Source organism: Epinephelus lanceolatus, chromosome 9 (genome assembly GCF_041903045.1).
Source record: "Epinephelus lanceolatus isolate andai-2023 chromosome 9, ASM4190304v1, whole genome shotgun sequence".
Lineage (NCBI taxonomy): Eukaryota > Metazoa > Chordata > Actinopteri > Perciformes > Serranidae > Epinephelus > Epinephelus lanceolatus.
Window position 1 is genome coordinate 5,033,488 of NC_135742.1, and position 26,531 is coordinate 5,060,018.

General features: G+C 41.2%; 1 protein-coding gene across 1 annotated transcript in view; it reads left to right on the plus strand.

Annotated features, from left to right (window-relative positions):
• Nucleotides 1-26,531, plus strand: part of fras1 (Fraser extracellular matrix complex subunit 1) — a 411,473-nt gene that overhangs the window by 251,662 nt on the left and 133,280 nt on the right. Inside the window, exons 20-26 of the mRNA XM_078170455.1 lie at nucleotides 4,203-4,358; nucleotides 8,332-8,478; nucleotides 12,683-12,829; nucleotides 15,712-15,852; nucleotides 16,565-16,705; nucleotides 18,506-18,646; nucleotides 24,836-25,136. Of these exons, the coding sequence (XP_078026581.1) occupies nucleotides 4,203-4,358; nucleotides 8,332-8,478; nucleotides 12,683-12,829; nucleotides 15,712-15,852; nucleotides 16,565-16,705; nucleotides 18,506-18,646; nucleotides 24,836-25,136 (1,174 nt within the window). The remainder of the gene's footprint in view (nucleotides 1-4,202; nucleotides 4,359-8,331; nucleotides 8,479-12,682; nucleotides 12,830-15,711; nucleotides 15,853-16,564; nucleotides 16,706-18,505; nucleotides 18,647-24,835; nucleotides 25,137-26,531) is intronic.

The following is a 26,531-nucleotide window of genomic DNA, read 5'->3' on the forward strand; positions in this document are numbered from 1 at the left end:
AGATTTGTCCTCAAGTACAGGAATGACTCTGTTATTGTGAGCCGCCTTCATGGATCATAACATGATCATGGCCCATCACTGGATGAATTTGTTATTTGGTGTGACCAGTCTCTCCTCCACTTTAACGTGTCTAAGACCAATGAGATGTTTAGTGATTTTCAGAGGAGGCCCTGCCTTCCTGCTCCTTTTGTAGCAGGAAGCAGTACAAGTGTCTGGGCACTGTCTTAGATGACAAGTTGAATGTTGATCTGTAAGATGGCAAACCAACACCTATTCATTTTAAGGAAGCTGAGGAGTTTTGATGTAGAAAGGACTATCATGAAAATGTTCTATTCTTCTTTTATCACATCAGTTTTCTCTTGTAACACTGTTGGTTTGGTAACGTGAGCCTTAAAAACAAGAACATGTTGGAAGAAGTGGCCAAGTTGTGCTGTAAGATCACTGGTGTTACTTTTAATTACCTCCAGCATCCATACGCAGACAGGGTCACCTCTAAATGTTGACTTTCACACGCTTCCATCAGGGCAGAGGTTTTGCCTCCCTAAATGCAGCACTAAGCGTTACAGATTGTCCTTTGTCCCGTCTGCTGTTGCTTTTCTTAACCAGCAGTGATTATTAATATCCATGATTTACCTCTGGCAGTGTGTGATACTGGATACTGTGTGTTATGTTTCCTCCTGTGTGTCTGTTTTGTTGTAGTCAAGGCTACTGTCTGTATCTCAAATTGCCCCTCGGGACATTAAAGATTTCCTTACCTTGCCTTACCTTACTCACTGAGAGCTCTGTAACAAAACAAACTCTCAAGAGTTGGTATTATCAAAAGTAGATAAGTTTCCAGTTAATTCATTGTCTCTCCTCTTGACTATAAACTTCCTCAACTGGTGCCTCTCAGTGTTTAGTCTTGTTTAGTCCCAGTCTGTAAAACCTAGATCAACAGGACTGAGTTTAACCAAAATGAAACCACGTGCCAAACAATCAGAGCCTAAAACTCAAGCCACATGGCAGAATGTGGAGGCACACAGGAGGAATGAAAATGTATGATTCAGCACTCAGATCTTTGGTTTTTAAGACTCGAGACTGAAGGTAAACAAGGGTTTCACCCTCAGGGCCTGGAGACAGACTCTGCTGGTGTAAGCAGAGTCAGCACCATCTCACTTCTAAAACTTCTGCATCTTTTTTATAGGAAATGAAACAATGGAATAAAAAAGTAGTAGTCCAAAGAAAGTACAAGTATATTTAACCAAGCCATGGAAACAGGGAGTTAAAGATAGCAACCCTGTGTTGCAGGGCTAGGATGTTAAAAACAACACCTGCTCTTTTTGAGATTGTGTCAGGTAAGAACAGAAAAAGTTGCAGTTGTGTTTATTTCCTGTGTTGTGGTGCTACAACACTTGGTCTAAGATTCAGGTTGCTTCAAGTGTAGTTCATGCGTCGTTTCAATTCACTTGTTTCCGTATTTTAACTACACTTTAAAATCTTCTCTTTTTCTCCTTGAGAGCACTTCTAAACTCTCCTCATAAAGGGTAGACGTGATCACCTGTTGCATTTCTGACTAAATCCACATCTTGCTGTCACACAGTTTGATATTCGTCTGCTTTCCTCTTGTAATCCCTCCAGACTTTTCTCATTTACTTTAACCTTAACCACAAGAAGTGCTTTCATGGTCTTAACTTTTATTTTCTTGCCTCCCAACACCCTTGCGTGATGAGCCTCTTTATCTGTCCCCTCACCTGTCCGACACACAACTCCTCACCTGCAGAGCCCTGTTGTTCTGCTTCACACTGTAGATAGTTATCTCAGCACGGACGGATAACTTTAAGGTCCCCACCACTGTGCCGGCCAGACACAACCCAGACACCATCAGATAAAACGCCACAAGGTGTTCATCATTGTTCTGCTAATCTCCGCTCCATTTCAGCAACCCTGCTGCACTTCGTTCCGTGGGTATATACGGGTCCGTGGGTATGTGAACAGCGTGAACCAGCTTTTATCTCAACGAAGTAGGGAAATCTATGATTGAGAGTAAATAGATGAGGAAAGGGAAGACAGATAGGACACAATGTGTTAAGCCCTAATTTCTTTTCCAGTTTTATTTCTCACTAAAGAATCATTACTTAGGATTAATTGGTGTATTTTAACAACCAGTTCCGGCACTTCTACGTGACACATCCTCATTAAAATCTTACTTTTCTAAATGTTTCTTTTGTGTAATTATTCTTCAGAAATTGCTCATTTCCATGTGTTGCCTTTCTTTTGTATGTTTTTTTTTTTTTTTTTTCAGAAAGCTCCCACAGGTTTTGAAACTTCTCAGAAGTTTACAGATTTTTAGAAGTAAATATAGATCAAAAAGTTTTTCTGAATAAATGGAAATCCTGGTTTGTTATTCAAGTATTACAGAAGCTTGTATGAAGATTCATCAGCCTTGTCTCTGCCCTCAGTTTGACACTGTAACACCAGAGATCTTGGATTTAGACCGTTGACCACAGACATAAAAGCTTTTTGCCAACCTTGGATGTAACAGAGAAGCCCTTTTAGATCCTGTGAATGTCCGTATATTTGATCTCCAACTATACGTGGTGACCCTGTTCTAAATATAGCCTTCTCCAACATTTTCCACCGGTGAATCTGTGCTCTACAAATTAAAGCTTTTATTATTACAGTAATGAAAAATAATCAAATATTTGTTATCATGTTAGTATGACACCACATTATGTGTAAACCTGACGCACCAGATGGTTTGTTACACACAACCATCTGAGAAGCAATCATTGGAAACTGTTTGGAAAAGGGCAGGCACTTTCATGAAATGCTTGGCAGGTGAATGGATGAACCATCTGTCTGTCACCGTCTATCATCAGCCAGTTGGGAGAAGAGTGAAAACATCTTTTCCATCTAGAAAAACCGTCAATGAGAGATACTCTCCAGTTCTGATGTAACTGATGCATCTACACTGTATGCTAACCTCTGTAGGAGCCGCCATGGTTGGTTTGAAGGAGCAGTCGCCTCTCCATGTCATTATACACATACAAACTACACTGTAGGGATGAGCAAGTACACTATTATCTGTATCTGTTCAACCAACTAAATTATCTGTATCTGCACCTGGAATGGGTGGGGTTTATGACAATAGTGGGTGGAGTTTAAATTGTAAGTGGGTTGGGCAAGTACACCATTATCTGTACCTGTATCTGTATCTGCATCTGCATCTGTATCTGTATCTCTATCTGTACCTGTATCTCTATCTGTACCTGTATCTGTATCTGTTCAACCAACTAAATTATCTGTATCTGCACCTGGAATGGGTGGGATTTATGACATTAGTGGGTGGAGTTTAAATCGTAAGTGGGTTGGGCAAGTACACCATTATCTGTACCTGTATCTGTACCTATATCTGTATCTGTTCAACCACCTAAATTATCTATATCTGTAAATGTACTCAGAATGGGTGCAGCTAGAACCAGAAGTGGGTGTTGCATGGACTAGAAATGGGTGGGACCAAACCAGAAGTTGTTAATTTAAGCCTGAAATTGATTAGAAGTTGCTATATTTATTATTTATTGGAAAACTACTCACAGAACAATCTCAGGATTCAGGTCAGTTTTAATCACAAGAGTAACAGATCAAATATAGCTATCTAAATGGGTTTTCCTTCATCACCAGTACAGATATTACTGGTGATAGAGATATATACTCATACTGCTCCTCACAGCATGCTGATTTGTGACATGTGACTTAAAGCCTGACAAGATGGATTTGAGTGTGATCCCATTGTTCTCGCATGATCTTGTGATATCACAAGAATCTGTGTTCCCTCTGAATCCAAAAACAGAAATTTAAACACAAACAGGATTTTTCCAGGCACTTCATCTCGGTGACGGAACAAAAGTACAGTGGTAGAAGCAACTTGTGACTTTGGTGGTAACCTTAGATTTGCAGACTCTTGCAAACCTCCTAAAAATATTCTTGTCTTGCTGTTTTATGGTGTGACAGTGCTGTGGTTTAGGTCTGGTTAGGTTTAGGCACAGATAATGGTTTCAGGTTGAAATGCATGTTTAAAACATGGAAAATTAAATCTCATGGAAGTTTTCATGAGTTTACTATCCAGACAGGATTGACTTTGATGTTGGCTTGCTGTTTATCTCTATACAGTATGATGATGTAAGAAATGTAAGCCTTTCTTCTCATGTGTGTCCTTCCTACAGAGTGCAGCTCAGACTGTCAGCGCTGCACAGCTGACCTCCAGATGGGTGTTGGCAGTATTTGTCTGTGGTGTAAAGTGCCGAGGACCTGGCTGCTGGGCGACCACTGCATCTCCCACTGTCCCCACGGACACTACGGCTGGCACGGAGCCTGCATCAGTAAGGACTTTCACTTCCCTGCCTATATACAGTATATAACAAGGTCAGAGGTCAGGCTGGAGCTCCCCTGAATGTAAAACATGCAAGAATAATACCACCAACGCTTGTATGTTTTATTCATCCATCTAAGATCTTGAAATTGGGGTCATGTTGTTGACCTGGTACAAATTTTTTTCTTGACCCTCTTCAAAGAAGAATGACTGAATACAAAGCCAGTGTTTAAAAAAACATTCTGCTTTATGAATAAGTCTTTACTATGCCACGGGTTATTCTTTTTATTTAGCAGTGGAATTTATTCCAGTGTTCATCTCCTCAGGCTGTAGAAGGACATAAGGAAACTGCTCAGAGATACACTTCCTGATTCTGTTATAATGCCCAGTAGTGCACTAAATCCCCAAATTTACTCCCAGCTCACTGTCGATGCTTTAACGCTCAACTGCAAACTGTGTAGAGATTCAAAACAATGACTGAGCAGATATTTGGGGATTTGGAGGAGTTACTGTATTCGAGGAAACCTGTATTATTGTTTAAACTGTTGCTGTGTGTGAGAAATGAGAAAACAAAAGGCTTCATGTTGGAAAAAGACGAGAAGTGTTTTAGTGAATCACTAGTACAGGATTATGTAGCTATCATCACCCCCATTGGAATCATTATAGTGATTGTTATTACATCATCGTTATTGTACTCATCAACATTTTCTCATCATTCTCATCAGATGGTGTATTAATTAAAGGTACACACAACTGAGTGCAACAGTCATGACATATTGCCGTTGCAAATAACACTGCAAGCTCTCTTTGTCGGCACTGGAGGTTTTTAACCAGACTGTATTAAATAATAGACTTAGCCACCGTCACGTCACCCATAGGTTTGTGGACTCCTTTTTTGAAGCATCCAGTTTGGCGTTTTCGCTGTTGCCATCTTAAATTTTTGGAGCCAGAAGTGACATTGTTTGGACAAGATGGTTAAGCTAACCTTAGTTAGCTGCTAATGCTAATTTTGCTAGTGAAAAACTAGCTTAAAACCATTGAATCAAAATGTACTTGCCAGAAAAAAACATCTTACTCCTCATGTTATGTTCTCACCAGGTGCGAATAAAACAATTTGCGTGAGTGATATATTCGTAAAGTCAATGTAAAGACATGATTAGACGCAAATTCCTGCCTGGTAGAATGACACAAATAGTGCAATTTTATGTTTCTCGAGAGTTAGAAAATCTGAAGTTCAGTTACCAATTCGTCCCACGATAGCCAACCATCATTGAGATCCTTCGGGGTCGTATGACTCCAAGAACATACCAGCGGAAGCTCATTCATCGATTCAGCGATTTCGCATACTTATGACATGAGTTTTTTTGCGTATATGAAGCGAGTCATCACAAAATATTCTGGCGTTCAAGCTCTAGAACACAACATTAGAGGGTCTTTTAGGCCAACCAAACACTAAACAAGACTTTTTAGGCGACCAAAACGTCACAGTTCACTGTATAAACTGAAAACACACTGAAATAGCAACAGCTACGACTACGCCTGTAAATCTGTGAATCTGAGTTACACCATGGTTACGTTGTCGCTGTGGAAGCGACTTGTCAATGAACAGCACCCACCTGTCACTTAAAGCAGCCTCACCCTTAAAAATGCATAACTTTAAACCTTAATAAAATGTAAACAGATGAATTATATAAAAACTGGACCCCTGTAGTTGCCGTGAATGTTGGAATTAGCTATCAGGACCAAAACTGTTTCTGTACCAGGCTGTAAACATGTTTATTTCTGCTATAAAGTTGGGTTATTTGACATGGAGGTTTATGGGGACTAGCTTCTGGAGCCAGCCTCAAGTGGTCATTAGAGGAACTGCGGGTTTGTTTCAGCCCTGGAGGTTGCGTCTTGCTTTGTACACACTTATGGATGCACACAGGGCTGTTACAGGACTCTGGACTCCAAGAACTTCAAGAGCACAGAGCTGTATTTAGTTGTTCAAAACTTTCCATTGTCCACTGTGTTCTGCGTTATTATACATCCATTGTTTTCCTCTGTTTGACGCTTGACTGGCGTTCTTTTAATTAGGGGAAAATTAGCGCCACCCTCTTCTTATCTCAGCGAACCCATTCCCAGTATTCACATAACAGCAGTGGCTGAAAAAGTTCATAAGGTCACATTTTCTTGTGCCAACTTTCTAAATAAATGTGGTTAAAATTTGCGCTACATATGGAGGGAAACCCACCTACTGTCTTCATCACCCTCCTCATCATCCTAATCCCCCTGACCACCATCATCTCTATTCTCCTGGTCCTCGTCATAATCACTGTCGCCTTTTCATCATCATCACCTTCATCATCATGCTGTGGTTTAGCAGCTCAGCAGCTGTAGCTGTTGCCTCCATACGGAGCTGCTGTAAATCTGCGCACAGATGTAAATGCAAAGTGTGAACAGGAAGCTTCAGGCTGTGAGAGCAAAACCTCTGGAGTCTCATTTAACTGAGCCATAGGCACTCACCTCCATGCACACACACACACACACACACACACACACACACATAGCCTATATGTATGCAAAAAGAAAGATAGACAGAAATAGCACTTGTATATACAAACCAAACAAGCACAAATAAACCTCAGCTTACACACAGATGCTGTTGATTCAGGCCTGATGATACATTTCGCCACCTCAGAGTGAATTTTAGTGAAGTTTCCATCTTTTCAGCCGTTTTTTGGTGGTGTTGATAATTAATATGCACGGCTGGATATAAGAAGTGTGTGGTGGGGGGGTGCGGGGTGTGGGGAGTGTGAGCAGCAGAGCAATCTGAGAATGATTAGACCCTTGATAGTGATTAGTGAGACTTATGAATATGTATTTTTAAACTCAAGAATGTGGCTTTAATTAGAATTTAGCATGATTTTTTTTTTCATCAAGGACTTGATATTTCAGCAGCTTTTAGTCCTCCAACTTTTCTGAGAGTTTCAAGATGTTCACAGTGGGTGTGTTACTACAGTTATGATTTCATACTGCATATTCTGTTCTTATATCATGTTCTCCTTGTATTATGCTTCCATGGGTCAGTTCCCAACAATGCTGTGTTATTTTACTGTTTACTTCGTTCATAAATTCTTAGCAGTAAGTTTATGTGTTGATACTGTCGGTTGTGACACGTTCATGCTGCATTATTCTATTTTATCTCACATGTTTATGCCTCTGGCATTATGTTGTCGGGTTGTTCATCCGTCCATCCAATTTTCGTAAAAGCAATATCTTAAGAACGCCTTGAGGGACTTCAAAATTTGGCAGAATTGTCCACTTGGACTCAAGGACGAACTGATTAGATTTTGGTGGTCGTAGATCAAAGGTCAAGGTCACTGTGACCTGGTCTGTCTTTTTCTTGTGAATGCCATATGTCAAGAACAAATTGAGGCACTTGCTTCACATTTGGTACACACATCCACTTGGACTAAACGATGAACTGATTAGAATCTGGTAGTCGAAGGTCAAGGTCACAGCGACCTTGATCTTTGACCTTGAGGGAGTGCTCTCAAACCATGAGCACCTTGAGGGTGTTCCCTTGAATTTGGCACAAATGTTCACTTGGACTCAACAGTGAACTGAGTAGAATTTGGTGGTCAAAGGTCAAGGTCACTGTGACCTTACAAACATGTTTTTGCCCACAACTAAAGAATTCATATGCTAAGTATGCCAAAATGTTTAAAAAAAAGGCTAATAGGATAGCACCATAAAGTGGAGGTCAAAGGTCAACTTCACTGTGACATTGTAAAGTTCTGTAAAAATATCTTTCTGGCTGTTATTCAACATCATATCTCAGGAACAGAGGGGGAGACATTTGGTCAGATACTGAACTGATGACACTAATCTTGGGTGTCCACCTGAAACTGTGCTGATTGTGTAGATCTTCTGTGCATAGGGGGGAGATGTGTGTGGAGCCTGCATGTTGTCACGGACATTCTCTTTTTCTTTTTACCCAGAATGCCATCCATCATGTGATGCCTGCAGTGGGGCGGGGCCTCTCTCCTGTACCTCCTGCCCCGCCGGCAGCGTTCTGTTGCCCTCTGGGCTCTGTGCTCCCAAATGTCCCCTCGGTTACTATGATAATGGTCACAGGATGTGTCAGGGTAAGTAGGGTAACTGCCTCTGCATCCTTCTCACCTGGAAGATAAGATATATAGATTCAGGGATGCTGGTGCACAGAATCTATAGCAGTAACACCTCCAAGATTACATCTGAGATTACATGGTGTCCGGGGATTCCTTGATGACTCACAGGCGGTGGACAAAATAATGAAAACACTGCACAGCACAATAGTAACTTTATACTTCTCCTATTATACTTTTTACTGCGCTACATTGTCTGACAGTGTTTTTTGCTTTTCAGATCACAGCTTTTCATCCCCTTCCTTTCCAGTGAAAACAATGTATCTTAAGATTTGCTGATGTTGAACATTTGTGATAAACTGAAGGATGAAGTGTTCCTTTGTGTGTTGAGAAAATTCTCCTACTTCTTAAGCTAAATAAACTCTAAAAAACATCTTGTATCAGCTGGAAAATGCATCGTCACAAAGCTGAAAACGGCTGTTTTTTTGACACCATGAAAAGTTGACTTTTTAAAAATATGTGGTTCTCACAGGGTAGTCTCGCCACCAGACAATCAGAGATTTCCGCCTTCTGATAGTCTGGGGACACTCCTTTCTAAAGTGTGTTTAACACACCGGCGAAAGCGGCCGGCAACAAAGTAACGCCTCTTGCATTTTTGAAAATGACACGTCTTCTCGGAAATGTGCGCTCCCCCTTTTTTCGTCCGCAAGGAAACAAATACACAGAGAGCTTGAAAATGGATGCCGAGAGATTAAACTCCGTTTTATCAAACGTGTGCTCATCCGTGAAGAAAATATTTTTTTTCCAGCGGGTGTCTTAGTTACAACATGATTGAGCTAACTGGAATAGTGTCATGTCGTATCCAACAACGGGAGGCTTTTAACAGATGACGTCCAGATGTTAGCTTTGCTGCTAGTGTTAGCTGTCCCTGTCAACTGATGCTTTCTAGACATCGTGATTTCCCAAAACTGAATAAATACCACACATAGCAACACAAAACTGCTTTGCTAGCTCAACCATGTTGTAACTAAGATATCCGCTGGAAAAGATATTTTTTTCACGGACCGTTTAATGAGTTATTACCTATTACAGACACCGCTAACGGCTAAGAGGGCTAACAGCTAATGGTTAGCCCAGCTAAACGTGCCCACAGAAATAGTAATATTTGTTCAATCATTGTGTTTATAGACTTTACAAACATGGGATTAGTCTAAACGGTGATACAGTGATGGGAAAAATGTGATACATAGGCTATATATATAGCTAAAAGCTCTGCTGGTTTACTACCCAGACTATAGAGGCAATCGCCTTGTTGTTTACAAGACGATTGCCTCTATAGTCCGGCCAGACGGATGAGTCATGGCCTTGTAAAAGATTATGTTTGTTTCTTTTAGTTGGTGAGAATGTGTCGCCGCAAACGCGACATCCACTAACTTTGACGGAGTTTTCTGCGAGCGCGGCTGAGCCATTTTGTACCGCTACACGTGTTTCTAGTGGGACTATGTTTACAAGCACAAGAGTTCAGTGAGCCACCGAAGGACCGCCCTGCAGATTTACTATTGGTTCTGCAACGTAGGGAGTTTTTTTAAACTCTGAAATTGTATCCGCCCATCTAAACACAAAATCAGGGAGAAAGTCATCAGTCTTTAGTTAAGCAAAGCGTCTAAAGACTGACTTGTGAGTCTACTCGCAGGGAAGTCATGCTACAAACATACAATGATCTAAGGTCTGTAGATTAAACTATCCAACAGTATATTAAGGAGTTAAAATGAGCACAGCCTTAAACATTGACAGCAGTAGAATGCAACATACAAAGGAAAACACTGACAGGGAACACTTTCTTGCACAATCAATACTTTACTTATGATATTCAAACTACATTACACTGATACATACTTTAACATTTTGAATGCAGGACTTGTAGTGTAGTAATTTCACAAAACAGTATTTTTACCTCACTAAAGGATCTGAATACTTCTTCCACCATTGCAGCACGGTGGTTCTGTGAAAAAGATGAAAGCTTTGTGTACCTCCTGTTCATCTTTACTGATAAAGTTCACTGATGTCCTTCTCCACCTTCTGCACTATATCTGTTTACAGTATTCGTGACTGACGTACCTGCGATTGAAGCAGGAGTTCTGTATTGTTTGAACTTACATAAGTCGTCTTATGTTGCCTTGAGAAAAGCTGACACATACAGCTACCGGTATTCAGAATAATTTGACTTAACATTTGCAGAAGCTTTAGTGACTACAAAGCACTCAGACAGTGCATACCTCTGCCAAGGCTGCTTAAAAATAAACGTAATGAAAGATAATCATGGGATGCATGAGCCAGGATTTTTTTTCATTCAAGTACATGCAGTTGGTTGATGAGAAAATTGTACAAATATTTATAAATGCCCTGCCTTGACTTATTAATAAATCCTTTGAATGATTCCTGGACTTGCACACAAAATTAGCTGTTTTTGCTTTTGTGTGTTGCCTGACTTTCAGCGAAATTTCCTGTAGGTATGAGGGTTATTTTTATGCTTCTGTGCCAGTAATAGCTGTGGCATTATAAGAGGCATAATGTTTTCAGGTTGTCCATCTAATCCCTTTGTCCGTCCGTCCATCCCATTCTCGTGAACACTATTTCAAGAGGGCTTTGAGGGAATTTCTATCAATTTGGCACAAATGTCCATTTGGGCTCAACAATGAGCCAGTTAGTCTTTGGTGGTTAAAGGTCAAGGTCACCGTGACCTTATCTGTCTCATTCTTGTGAAGGAAATATCTCAAGAATACCTAGGGGGACTTTTTTTTTTCAAATTTGGCACAAACATTCACTTGGACTCAAAGATACATTCAATTTTGGTCGTCAAAGGTCAATGTCACCATGACCTTTCATCCATCTCATTTTTGTGAATGCGTTATCTCAAGAATAGCTCCAGGGAATTTCATTAAATTTGCCTCAAACATCCATTTTAAGTCAAGAATGAACTGATCAGAATTTGATGGTCAAAGGTCAATGCCACTGTGACCTCGTGTCTGTCCTTTTTTGTGAACAGGACATCTCAAGACGCCTTGAGGGAATTTTTTATTTTTATTTTTTTTTAATTTGGCACAAATGTCTACTTGGACTCAATGAACTGATAAACTGCTTAGTTTTGGGTAGTTAAATGTCAAGGTCACTGTGTCGTCTGTGTCAAATTACCTCAAGAACATCTTGAGATAATTTTTTCAGATTTGGCACAAACATTCACTTGGACTCAAAGATACATTCAACTTTGGTGGTCAAAGGTCAATGTCACCATGACCTGTCATCCATCTCATTTTTGTGAATGCGTTATCTCAAGAATACCTTGAGGGAATTTCTTTAAATTTGGCTCAAACATCCATTTTGGGTCAAGGATGAACTGATCAGAATTTGATGGTCAAAGGTCGAGGTCCGTGCGACCTCGTGTTTGTCCTTTTTTGTGAACATGACATCTCAAGACGCCTTGAGGGAATTTTTTTATTTTTTTTTATTTGGCACAAATGTCTACTTGGACTCAACAAACTGATGAACTGCTTAGTTTTAGGTGGTTTAATGTCAAGGTCACTGTGACCGTGTCTGTGTCAAATTACCTCAAGATTTTTTCAGATTTGGCACAAATGTTAACTTGGACTCATCGATGAACTAATTCAATTTTGGTGGTCAGAGGTCAAGGTTACCATGACCTTGTGCCAGTCTCATTTTGTGAACAGGATATCTCCGAAACAGCAAGAGCAATTTTTTTCAAATTTGGCACAAACTTCCACTTGGACTTTTAAATCTAAAAGGCCAAAAGTCAACATCACTGTGACATCTTAATGTTCTGCAGTATGAAAAACACTTCTGGCGATTACTCTGTGCTGTTGGGGGGATGATGTGTGTGAAACATCCATGTTTTTACAGCCATGGATGTAACAGGCAAAACAACACAACACATTCTTGTTGGATGTCATAGTCATAGTGTAACTGTAGTCTTATGAGCCGGTGGATCATTTGCAAACTCAACAAAAGTTGTGCAACAAAAGTGTCAGAAATGATGACAAATGTGAAACATGATAAAACCATATTGTCCAAGAGTTCAATACTTTGACCATCCCTGGATCCAACACAGCTACATTTAGCCAGTATCTGGTGGCGGCTGGTGTAATTACATCCTGTCACTGATCTCTTCCTCTCTGACCTTGTATCTAACCTGACCTCCATGTCCCTGCAGCGTGTGACAGCCAGTGCCTGACGTGCGACATGGCCGGGGTTTGTACATCCTGCCGTGACCCGGCCAAGGTGCTGCTGTTCGGAGAATGCCAATATGACAGCTGCGCCCATCAGTACTACCTCAACACCACGACCCGGGCCTGCAGAGGTACGCAGCCATCACCATGACAACCCAACACACACTGCAGGGGCACAGGAAAGGAGAGGGAGAAACACTGGGTTAATAATGAGCATATGTAGTGCGCCCTTTATGATATCCATAAATTATTCTCCATCCATATTGCATGTAGTGCAGTGTGCTACATCGAGTTTATGGGGTCCATTGATCAAGTAATAAACTGTGGGACCAGATATGCAAATCCTAAACATTGCGTGTGCGTTTTTTAACTTAGTATTAAATCTTCCAGTGTGCAGAGAAGCTGATGAATGAGCCTCAGAGGATCCATGACCACACTGACTAACTTGTCCTTTCTTTATTCTGCATGCAATAACTCTGTTCGTATATTTAATTACACACTAACCAGCCCGGACCACATCCTGTCAGACTGAATCTCACTCCACTTTAGTGCCAACTCACAAATAAGATGTGTGAAAATATGTTTTCTCCTTTGTGCTTATCTCGAAGAGTAATGACTAGATGGGATTTAGGTTCAGAATGCAAACAGCCCGACTGTGTTGTCATGCTGGCTTAACACTGATATCAACTCTAATTCACAGAAAGCCATTTCATGTGAAGCTTACTACTTCCAACAAAACGTCACCTCGCAGACTTCCCTCTATCAGCGATTTGGTTCAATGTAATGAGATTTTTACAGGTATCAGGGGCCCAAAGGAACTGGCCCCTGAGGTGGAACCACCGCCTCCCATGTCTAACACGGGATTAGAAACTAAGCTAACCGCTAGTGGCAAGATAGACAGTTTGATTTCCTGTGAGGCAGCTAGCAGTGCCTCCCAACTCGACAGGTGGTTTCAGCCATCCAGCCCATGATGCTGTGTTTATCCCCCCAGCTAGCCGCAGTCGCTACCTGGATAATCCACTGAACCTTGGATGAACCCAGAGCGATAGAAAGCAGCACTGCTTGCTGCTCTCTGAAAACTGAAAGGGCTTTGAAGACCCTCTGGGAGACTTTGAGCCACAAGGGAAATTTCCCTGAGAGATTCTCTAGCAGTATAACCCCGTCAGCACTTCTACAAACAACCTACATTCATTTGGATTTATCAATGATCTTTTTCTCAGGAGAACCCCCTAATTTTACCTCTAAGCTTATTTGGATTCTCAGGAAAACCCTGTAGTTTAGTGTAGTGTAGTGTAGTGTAGTGTAGTAGCTTTCTACTCTCCCGCTGTGATGTAAGAAAGTAAATGGTGTCAGAGTTTCAACTATGTAGGTTTGGACCCGTGTGCAGAACTGACTGATGAGGAGGCAGGCAGGAAAAGTGCAATGATTTACTGTCAAAAATGTAACAACCCTGGAGTCTAGAGGAATGCAGGTAATGGCAGGCAACAGGTGGAGGTAAATCCAAAATGCATCCAGGACACTTGGAAAACTAAACTCTAGGGGGAAAAACACCTCAAGGAAGAAACAGCTCAAACAAATCAGTGGAGGAGGTGCAGACAACGAACAAAGAGCTGGGTTAGTATATATAGGGAGTGACTAACACAAAGAACACAAAGAAATGAAACCAGAAACAACACAGAAGATATAAGAAAATGAAACAGGAAACATGACTGAATAAAAGCAACAAAGTAAGACTGAAGACCTAAAACCTAGAGAACAAAATCCTCAATAAAGAAACATGCGAAAACAAAGAGAGATTAAAGATATGGCAGATAGTCTTAAACAGAAGTCTGAGGGCCTCTGGCAGGACTTTGACAAATGGTAGAGGGTGAAGATATGAACGGTACGATGTGTTACTGGTGTTTACCAGCAGGACAGTGATCAAAAAGAATCTCCTCTTCAGGATTTAGTCATTTCAAGGAAATGAGGATGTTTTTGGGTAAATATAAAAATGTGGAACTTACGTTAAGATCTAAATGTGGATCGCAGTTTTCTTTTCCTCACCATATGACTCAGAAAAAGTTCACTGATAGTCCAATAATTAGTTTACCAGAAAAATAAAGATGTTAATTGTTAGCAACTATGGTGGCCTTGCTCAAGGGATACCAGTGTGAGTCAGTCAGTTGGTCCACCACTTTACTAAAAAGCAAAAAATCTCACAAACTGAAGGACAGATTGTCTTTTTCCACAGACCCTTATACTAGACAATGTATCTTAATGAGTTTCTGTGTTGCACGTCCAGCATGTCGACAGTTCTTGAGTGAAATTACTTTACAACTATTGAACGTTTCTCCCCACAGATGATAATACGTTTGGTGATGATATCATAATGCTCTTAACATGTTAAACCCTTGCTTTATGAGCTACCAAACTCATTTAAACTGAGCGGTTTATTAATTAACTTCACCAGAGGATCAAAACAAACTTTTATCCGTCTTACAATTTGGTTTTCTTTACGGTTGGCATAACTGTCCAATAAAGCCATTAGCCTGGCTGCACACTCTTTAACATGTCAGTTTAATAATCACACATTTTTTTGTTGAAACTTTATATTCTGTATGATATAAAGGCTCTCTGGTTTCCTCTGTAATCGCAGTAAGTCATCTCTTCTTTGTGAAATCTGTGTCCTACTTTACTTTGAATACAAACCTGGAGGCTCACACAAACACAGAGGGTTTTATTTGTCCTAATTGTGTTTAATTCTCTTGTCAATATTAATGGAGCGCAGCGCAAACACAACAGATGTGCAGGTGATAAGAGAGAAAGGGAATTAAAAAACACAAACAGGTTTGGAATAAACCCCCTTGTTGAAAAGAGTTTATTAATCTCTCTTACTCTCTCTCTCTCTCTCTCTCTCCCTCCTCTCTTCTGTCCTGTTCTCACCTTTTGCTCTCACTTCTAATCCCGACATCCCCGCACACAAACACCTACACACCTCCTCCTCCTCCTCTGCTGCTGTCCAACCTGTTTCCAGAGTGCGACTGGAGCTGCAATGCCTGTAAAGGCCCTCTGCGGACAGACTGCCTGCTGTGCATGGAGGGATACGTGTTGCAGGATGGAGTGTGCACTGAGGGGTGCTCCCCCGGCTCCTATCAGGACGGAGACAAATGTCTCGGTCAGTTCAGCGAAGAGCAGATAAGCTGACTCACATCACACTGAGCAACAATGAATGTGTGCAGCTACGATAGATTAGATTAGATTAAACTTTATTGTCTTTGCACAGAGTATGGGTACTGAGACAACAAAATGCTGTTAGCATCTAAACCAAAATGCAAATTTTGCAGAATAAAATAAAGAATAATCTGTACCACCAGCTGCACGTATTTATCCTTCTTTTGCTCTGTTTTCTTTTATCTTCCTGCATTAGTGAGTGGTTGAAATAGCTGTTCAGAGATTTTTTTATCATCTGTTTCTTATTAAAACAGTTAATCAACAGCAGGGGATCCAAGAGGTTCCTTGAGACCCCTTTACCAGTCTGAACTCTGATGGTTTTCCATGAACTGCTCAGGTCAAATTCCTCTTGTTAAGAACATTAAAGTTCTTTACAGCTCTTTTTTAATCGATGTGAACCACCGTATTGTAATATAATCATAATAATGTTTTTATTACATGCAAAATATTCTCCCATGTGCCAAAGTGTCATCATTAAAATCTGAATGTAATCCACAGAAAACTAGAAATTAAGTAAATGTGCATTTCAATTTTGAAAATATTATAGAATAAATGTTTTTCATGTCTTAGTCATTCCCTTTGAAGCTCCAACTTCCTGTCACTTCAGTTTGATCCTTTTGTTTAATGCTCTCAGTGTTATTCTGTCTCTCTGCCAGGCTGTGACGATCACTGTTTGGAGTGTCGGGGTCCCGGGCAGTGCCATCAGTGCCAGCCTCCCTACGCCATGCTGCAGGGTCAGTGTGTGCTGGAATGTGGCAGAAACTACTTCCTGGACGCCTCCTCCCAAATCTGCAAACGTAAGGCTTCATTGAAAACAATGCTTTTTTGTAAATTTCTTGTATTTCATGTCTATTTAAAGGTCCAGTCTGTAGGATTTAGGGAGATAAATTGGCAGAAATGGAATATAATATAGTATAGTGTATATTCTTTAGTGTATAATCACCTGAAAATAATAATTGCTCTGTTTTTGTTACCTTTGACTGAGCTGTTTATATCTACATAGGGAGCAGGTCATCATCCATGGAGATTCACATTTTGCACTGCCATTTTCGACAGTAGCCCAGGATGAAAAAACCAAACACGGGCTCTGGATAGGGCCGTTCACATTTTCATATTGGCCACTGTAGTTAGAAGCCCCTCCATGACAGGCAGCATCGGAAAAAACCCACAGATTTGCAGTGTGGAACAGCATTATTCTGTGTTTTTACCGGATTAAATCTCGCCGGGAGAAGTTTCAACTGGTTGCAATCTGCATTCCTCACCACTAAATCCCCTTAAATCTTACACATTGAACCTTTAAAGCCACAGTGTGTAGGAATTTCTCCCATCTAACGTTGAAATCATATATTGCATTCAAACTGATATTGCACTCTAGCGCCTCACTGTTTGAAATGCGTATTGCAACAATGGTAGCTGCTGTGTGCCAAAAAGCTATGATAACATTGATGAAACCATGTCATCTGATACTTCATGGAGTATTCATTCAGGCTCCTACACAGACACACGCGACACGAGTTGACAAACCCCCTCCTCACCATGCTGGCTGTGTTTACAACGTAGGACTGTTGGGGCGGATGTAAATTGAAACACACCAATCACGTCTTGTCTTTTGACAACTGACAAGTGGCTCAACCTCACACACCTCATCCCTCTCCTCGCATCACTGTGCCACTGACAGCCCCGCTGGCCTGTGATTGCATTGGTCTGGCCTGCCTGTTGGGAAAAAAATGACAGGCAGGCCAGTCACAGCATCCTTTTAAAACCTTTCTCCTTCAGCAGCTCTCTCCACCTGGGAAAGGCTACCCCGATGTTGACCCTCGTTTTTTGAATTCACCGGTCACGTTGCCTTTTTGATTCACTTTTGTGCTTTCTTGGCGACAGGGATTCCATCTCCCGTGATGCTGCATATGCATGATGCTGCATTATGCTCAAAGAGTGGGACTTTGTTATGCTGCAGTAGTGCTGGGGTAGTTAGTGAAGCGTTTCTTGCTCCTCTCCTTCGGCTTCTCAGTCACACAGCGCAGGCCCGCCTCTCAACGATAACGCCGAAGGCAGGGCTTTTCCCGTGTAGTGCTATATGTCCCTTGCTGGCGGATGTATTTTCAAGATGGTGGAACATTATATAACCCCCCAAAGGACTTACCCGCCCAATGTACAAACAAATCTGAAATTCTCTGTTTACAAGAATAAGTCAGATTATTGGTGGAGGTAATATTACACCAGTGATGACATATTTATGAATGCAGACATCGATTTTTGCCAATAAACAACTGAGAACGCTACACACTGTCCCTTTAAGGAGTCCAAGACATGATTTCAAAAACAGGTGTATGTGCACGGTCAGTTTATCAATTTGGCTTAAAAATGAGAAATAAATACAGTTAGGAAGCCTTAAAATTCTTTTGAGGAAAAAGGATTATAGGAACATTGTGTCCAACACAGTAACAAGATTTTTAAGTAGAAATTTGAGAATGGAAATATAAAAAAACACATTGTGTGGTTTAGCTATATACCATCACAAAGAGTGAATATAAAAGGTGTACAAGCTTTTAAAACGTTCCTTCTAACACTGACCAACTAATCTACGTCTTCTTCAGCTTGCTCGTCCGACTGTGTCCTGTGTGACGGGGTCGGACGCTGTAGAGCTTGTCGTGACCAAACCTACCTCATGGAAGGATACTGCACGCCTGACTGTGGACACGGATTCTACGCTGACCAGAAGACCAGGACCTGCCACGGTAAAAACATGATGTCTGCTTTATGTTTGAAGTGAAAAATGTTATTGTCTCAAAAACCAACTCACATAGACTCAACTATTATTTTGTAAATACCAACATTTCTGACTGTAAAAACTGCCTGCTGTTGCTTTAGGAACTAACACTTCTACCAGGGCTAGTAAACACTGTTCGTCATCCTCCAGACACAACGTGGTTGAAGAAGCCTCGGGGCAGAAATCACATTACTCCTGTCCAATATTCAGCATTATGATATTGATTTATGGTGCTTGTCATTGTGCGTCTCTGTTGGACCGCCGCACTAATTAGCTTCAAGGTCTTTATTTTCAAGTATGTGATTACTGTGTTGCTGCTCTGTGCCGGTGACAACTCACATGCAGATGGCGTGTCTTTAGTAAAAGATCAACTTAAACAACAAAAACACTTTGTTTGGAGATTAGTTAAACTCAAGCTAAATACTGCGTGTGTTTTGCACTGTGCAGAGCATGTGAAGCTGCATGAAACATCCAGTAACTATCCACCTTATGGTCTGTCTCATCTGACTGAAGCCCAAATACCACCACAGTGACGGCATTTTTATTGTTAATGAAATCAAGAAAGCCACATAAATAATGAAAGTTAATCTCAAGGCGTCGCATAAAAACAAATCCACATGGCTGGTTGCTAGGCAACAGGCCGGTTAACCAAGGCATACAATGATGGAGCTTACAGAGAAATCCCACGGCCTGACGCTGTGTGAGGTGAAGTTGTTAAATGTTAATGTCGCGCCAAAGCTACAGCTCATAACGTAAAATATGTGTGTGCTGTTCCCCTCTGATTAGTCTCACAGCAACAAATACACAATCGGTGCTATTTTACAGTTTATCTAGAACAGCGGGTCCCAACTGGTCCAGCCGCAGGGTCCAGATTTCTCCTAAATCATTAGTCCAAGGTCCACACAGTTTAATATATTCAGTGTCATACTTGTGTTTGGCCGTGTTGTGGAGCTAGTTTGCTGTCTCTGTTTAGTAGCTGTCCAGTATTTGCTCTACATTAGGACACAGCACTTTAAAACACTGTACTTCAAAATAAAGGTTTTTGGGGTTTTTTCAAACCTGACACTGTGACCCACCAGTTTGGAACGACTGATTTAGAACAAGTCACCAACAGCGATGCTGAGATTCACATGGTGCGAGCATGGTGTTGCTTCCTGGCTGAAATTCACAGGTAGAGTACAAATACGCACTTTGGTTTTCAAACTAGGATAAAGGAGTTTGGATGGTGATGAATTCAGCCGGATGTACAGGTGTCTCGTTGGCTCCACAGAGGTCAGGGAGTGACTGTTCAATCAGGTCTGACAGGCTAATTACTGAGCTGTCAATCATACATATAAAGCACCTCCGGGGGGGAGCTGTATTTTATATTGTGGATCTTTCCCTGTCTGTGAAAAAAAGACTGTGCAACTACAATAGATTACATTGGATCAGATAAAATTAGATTCAACTTCATTTTCATTGCACAGTGGTACTGAGACAATGAAATCAAGTTTAGTATCTAACCAGAAGTGCCAAATGTGTTTGAATTAGGAAATTCTGATGGAAAATCTCAGAGGAACAGAAGGGACATATTGAGGAGTAATTGATAACATTTGTTGGTGTTGATGGCAACAACCTGGATCTGAGTTTTCTAATGAATGGCAGCCGATTAATGTCTTTATATCAGCCGTTTAAAGCCACACAAAATTGATTTTTGTTGGCAGTGCAACTGTCATTACTAGTTTCAGACTGACGCATTTTCACAGCCAGTGCCCAATTTGTGTAGGTAATGTAATTGTGCCCATCTGTGTGCCCATGAGCATGTACTGTAGGTCCTAAACTCTGTGGTAAGGTGTATTGCTGTTTTAGACAGCAGAAAGCGATTGCGCCATTGACCAACAAACACCTGGTTTAAAGTCAGAATGGCGCAGTATTGTCCTGCTATTTGAAGGTTGCATTTTTTAGATGTGTACACTCTGTTTGTTACACACACATAGATGTGTGGATGGGTTGCAAGTAGATGAAAAATCATTAATGAGGAAAAATATGAATTCTATTCTGTAAAATGTAAACGTAGCAGAGAGCAGAGCAGAGCTGCTGTCTGACTCCCCATAAAGAAAGACGCTGTGTGCATTTACGCATGAGAAATGGCGTAACTTTGTTATATCACGTGCTTAAAGTTTAGATCTGTTTCCTCTGTCAAGTTTAGAGCTTTCGGTTTTTAGTTTTACTGCTTAAATGTCAGCGCAGTGGGGATGGGCGATAGTCCAGTACAGGTCCAGTTTGGGGACCTCAAAATTGCATCTCTGCTCTTTACAGATGATGTGGTTCTGTTGGCCTCATCACACTGTGACCTCCAGCATGCACTGGACCGGTTTGCAGACGTGTGTGAAACAGCAAGGTTCAGAGTAAGCACCTCCAAGTTTGATGCCGTGGTTCTCAGTTTGAAAACGATGGGTTTCCCCCTCTAGGTTAAGAGAGAGTTGTGTGGTGTCAACAGTGACACCGGCACTGTGCCAGACCGTCATGGTAAAGAGGGACCTGAAGTGGAAGGCAGAGCTCTTGATTTACTGGTCTATCTATGTCCCAAACCTCACCTATGGTCATGAGCTTTGGGTAGTGACTGACAGAATGAGATTGCAGATACAAGCGGCCAAAATGAGTTTCCTTCGAAGGGTGGCTGAGCTCTGTCTTAGATATAGGGTGAGGAGCTCAGACATCCTGAGGGAGCTCGAATACAAACCTATTGCCCCTTGTGCCTGACTTTGCGCCCAGATTATGCACCATTTAACAAGCAGAAGTGGAGGTGGACACACCCTAAATGCGTTTGCGCCATTTACTTGAGACCAGCAGTTATAGATTGTTTAAATAGGGCCCAGTAAAAATATGTGATAGATAACATTTGCCTAAATACTCCTTCAGCAGATACAGCATTAGCATTCATTATGGGTGAGTCAGCTATTGAAAGCCACTATACAGACAGTCGTAAAAGTGTATTTCAGCTCTGTGACTCCTCTTTTAAAGAGTCTGGTTTAAGTCAGGTGCTGCTGTCTTTTCAGCCGTCTGGAAGATGAAATCTGGAATAATAGACTGCCAATATGAAGTGCCTGACATGAGGAGTTTCCTGTTATTAAAATACTAATTGGTTCTCCCGAGTAACACTGAAAAGAGCATTGTCTGCAGAGTCAGGTCATTAGAGGAGTACTTTTATTTTCTGGCTTTTATGTTCAAACAGTGCTCATCAACCTGCAGGCAGAGATGCCCGAGGCCTTCACGATCACACTGTGGTTGTGAGATGATTTATGAAATTTGACAAAGCATAATTATAATAGAGAAATATATTATCATGCGGCCTTTGTGATAAATGCTTTCTTCTTGTGAAATAATGAACATTTTTCAGCCTCTAGGCTTCAGCTAATCCACAAGTTAATCAAGCGATATAGCCTGGAACAAAATTACTTTTTTTGTTGTTTTCTTTTTCATTTTTTTTCATTTTTGCCAGCCAAGAAAAAAAAGTTGAGAAAGTAGTAAATTATAGCCTTATTCTCATTTAATTACATGGCCGAAAGTTTGAGAATTTAGAGTGCCTATTGGCATCATTAGAGGAGATATAATGAGATTACAATGTGGCCTCTCAAAAGAGCTGATCTTTAAAAAGTTCCCCAACAAAGTCAGTTCCAATTAAAGCCAACTTCTAAAATGCCACGCCAAGATCGGGATGCCTTGCTCGTATATCACCAGCCGTTTCACACACACACACGCACACACACACACACACACACACGCACACACACACACACACACACACACACACACACACACACACACACACACACACACAGCTCCTGTTTTTATTTCATAACCTCCTCTCATCTCTACACCCACTCACAGTCGGATCCAGCTGCAGGTTTATTTAGATACATTTAAGGCTTAAAGTGCATTAAAATGTATAAATGAGAGAGGCTGTATGTTTTTTTTTTTTTTTTTTTTACTGCATTATGAAAGGTTTTTCTTTCAGAGCTTTCACTTAATTGTTATTACAAATTAGTGATGACACCTGTCAGTTATTTTCTACAATATGCAGTTTGTGGTATTTGTACCATTCTTTAAAGGAAACATAAATGATCAGGCAAAAGACATTTCTTTTATATTTAATGGGATTCAAATTAAACTGTAAGGCATCAAAGAATAACGCAATCACTCAACAAAACATAACAATAAAGAAAATACTGTGATGGTCCCCGTTCAAAAGTTGAGCAGAAGACAATACACACACTTACACTAAAAGTAAAGAATGTTTTCCATGGTGTCAGGTATCATAGAAGTTGTATTACAATGCTGAGTCGTGGTTGATAAGTTGCTGCAGGTGATTGTGGACACTCCTCCTACACAGCTGTGTAGTTGTGAGCTGCATGTAAGCACTGTGTCACTTTGTGAGTGTTGTGTCTCGAGAAAGGTCTCTGAGACTGAAATGTCAACCTTGTCTAAATAAATAAATGCAAAAGTAAAGAAGTGTCTGCAGGAATTACAATTATTTATCAAGTCCCCGTTCAAAGGTTTGCTTACCCTTAGTTCTTAATAGTGTGTATCGCCACCTTTAGCATCAATGACGGCCTGCAGTACTTTCTAATAGTTGCGGACACGGTGTTTGATTTTCTCAGGTGGTAAAGCTGCCCATTCTTCTCGGTAAAAAGCCTCAAAGTCCTGTAAATTTTTCTGTTTTCTTGCATGAACTGCAAGTTTGAGATCTTTCCAAAGTGGCTCTATGGTATTGAGATCAGGAAACTGTGATGGTCACTCCAGCTCCTTTAGTCTTTGCTACTGTAGCCACTGAAGGGTCGACATGGCCTTGTATTTTGGATCAGTCATGTTGGAAGGTCCAAGTGCCTTCCATGTGCAGCTTCCAGATTTATGAATGCAAATTGTCCTCCAGTATCGTCCATGCTTCACAGTAGGGAAAAAAAAGTAAGAACACTTAATTTATTTCCATTTGCAGTATTATATTTGGTGGTATGGCTCTGTTCTAGGGCCTCCCTACATTTCTTAGGCCTACGCAGAAAGCCTCTTCCTGTGCCTACGTGGAAAGCTAAAGGGAGAGAAAGCAAACCCTTCCACCCTTCCACACACTTACGTGGAAAGCCTTAAATCAAAGTGAGCATATTCCTCTGCCCTTCCATGTGCAAACAGGGAAAGCCTTAAGGCAGAGAGAGCAAACCTCCCTGCCCTTCCATGCGCCTACATGGAAAGCCTGAGGCAGGGAGAGCTGCAGCAAAGACCCCCCGGGAACAGAACAGCAGCATCAATGACAAACAGAAATGACATTCATGAGTCAGACACAGCATGAAAAGGAGGAGCTGGGGTGGAGGCAGGTTGCAGAACAGCTTGCAGAGGAAGCAGCAACAGTAGGCAGGTCAGAGCAGTTTAAATAGGGTGCCCTGATTGAGATTAGCTAATTGGTTGCATAGAAAGGAATCATGTGATCTATCAGCTGACTCCCTTCATCAATCAGCTGCTCCATCAGTTGACTGGGCTGCTTGAGATCAGCTGATGTAGCTGGGACATGAGCTGAGCTTAACATCGTGTCCTGCCTGAACTAATGCTGTGCTCAATATTTGGTCTCATTACTCCAAATGATTTCATCGTCAAAAAAATGTCCAGTTTTCACAAATTCTGACTGTATTTATTTCTTTTTTGTGAGATAATTTTAGAGTTTTTGGTACATTTTTCTTCTCTTTATACATTTAAATGTTTTATTTTAATCACATCTGCTAAAATCAGTTAATTGGACCAAATCCCAAAACCATTAGTTAATGAGTGTGCTCACGAACTTGAACTTTTAAAGTGTGCTTTTGGGAATAAGCTGCTCTTAACCTGAAACCTGTCTCTGTATTTCTCTGATTAATTTCCTACTGTTCTGTATTATATTTCCACTTTGATATTGACTTGTAATGTTCAGTCCACTGATACTTCATGAGCCTTATTTGCTTCTACTTTGTTCATGATTTTGTGTAGCAGACTGATCTCCCCACAGAATTCATTAACGTGTGTTATCTTGTGTGTGATTCACCTCAGAGATGAAAAATGTAAACTGTTTAATCAATGTTCATGTTCAGTTTGGATTTGATGATAACACTAAAGATAATTAATTTTGTTTTTCTGCCTTTTTCCATCCTCTCAGTGAACACCCACCCGCCTGCCCTCCAGGTCAATGGCTCCCTGCTGGTTCCCCTCGGCGGTTTTGCTCCGCTGCCCCTCACCCTGCTGCAGGTGAAGGATCCCGACAGTTTATCTGACCGGTTGATCTTCCAGCTCGTTCAGGGCCCGAGTAACGGACGGCTGGTCCTGTTCAGTGGGGAGGAAGGACAGGAGAGAGGGGGCAGAGGAAAGGCTGGCCGAGACCTGACCAGGGATGACATCTTCACCTGGGCGGAGCTGAGAACCGGCCGGGTTCGGTTCAGACACCAAAAAGACAAAGCCAGGTCAGTGGCTCTGATGTGGTTTTGGAAGGATGTTTAGGGAGACAGAGAAAGAAAGAAAATTCACCCAGAAGCACCCAAAAACTTTTAAAAATGAGCTTGCTATGATGTTTGGTGTGAAACAACCAGACAGCCTGGCAACACAATTGAATATCTCCAGCAGGTACAGTGGAATTTAAAAGCAAAAAACAGCCTGAAATCTCAGTGGTAAATGTCAGTTCTCTGTATCTGGTTCCTCAGAATCAAAGAATGAGGGCTTCTTTTCAGAGTTGCCATTTTGCTCTGACATTCAACAGTGACACAGGACAAAAAATCCATAATGCATTAGGTATAAAAAGATTTCTACACCAACAGGAGCAGGAAAAGTGATGCAGCCACAAGTTAAAGTTTTAAAGTCACAAGCTTTATTTTACTTGTTTTCCATGCAAAAATAATTACTGACAGTGTGGAAACCAAATAGCTGCTACACTTAATAACGTCCTTCTAATGATCCACAAATAAATTAGGATTTCACAAATTTGTTTTTGGTAACACCACTATAAAATTAAACCCAAAAAACAGCCACACGTCTACGTGTATTGTAATTAAAAATGCAGAGCTCCAGGCCAGACTCGTTAGAGGAAAGATGAGGCAGTTATTCAGTGTTTTGGATGGAGATACTGGGTGAAGACTGGCAGGACTGAACAGTCCTGAGGGAGTCATTAGCCAACGGAGACGTTTTAATTGATGTCTGATTTTCATGTAACCGTGTGAACTGTTTTCAGTGCAGCCAACCCCGACACGCATGTTCATTTACAAAATAATTAATCATAATGGCACCTTTGATGTGCACTTAAGCACAGAGGTTTCTGTGGTTATTTTGCAACAGTCTGGCTGCACAAAATTTAACCAGCTGGTCTGCCATGTGTAATTGTGGCTTGACAGTGAGCCACATCACTTTGATTAGAGATCATACAGATACCTGCTGCCTTCAGGTGGCTGTGAGGAGGGTCACCGCAGTAAGGGAAAGGCCGATTTATACAGCCTCCTATCACAAATCACTACTTTGCCTCAAAGGGCTTTATGATCTGTGCAGCAGACGACACCCTCAGCCCTCGTTTCGATAAGGAAAAACTCAGACCAAGAAAACATTTAATGAGGAGAAACTAAAAGAGCAACTAAGGAAGGATCCCTCTCCATGGATGGACAGACAGGCACTGATGATGGGGCTGAAACATTTGCTGCTGCTTTTAGTCACTCATCATGTTTTTTGCACTTTGAGCACCTTTCTGTGCACACGTCTTAAATGAATAGACTAGTTTTGCATTGATGTCCTTTTTGTGGCTTTCTAGCCCAGTTAGATAAGTGTGTGAGTATCTCCTCTGCTGTCCCTTCTTGGACAGACATAAATAAATAGAT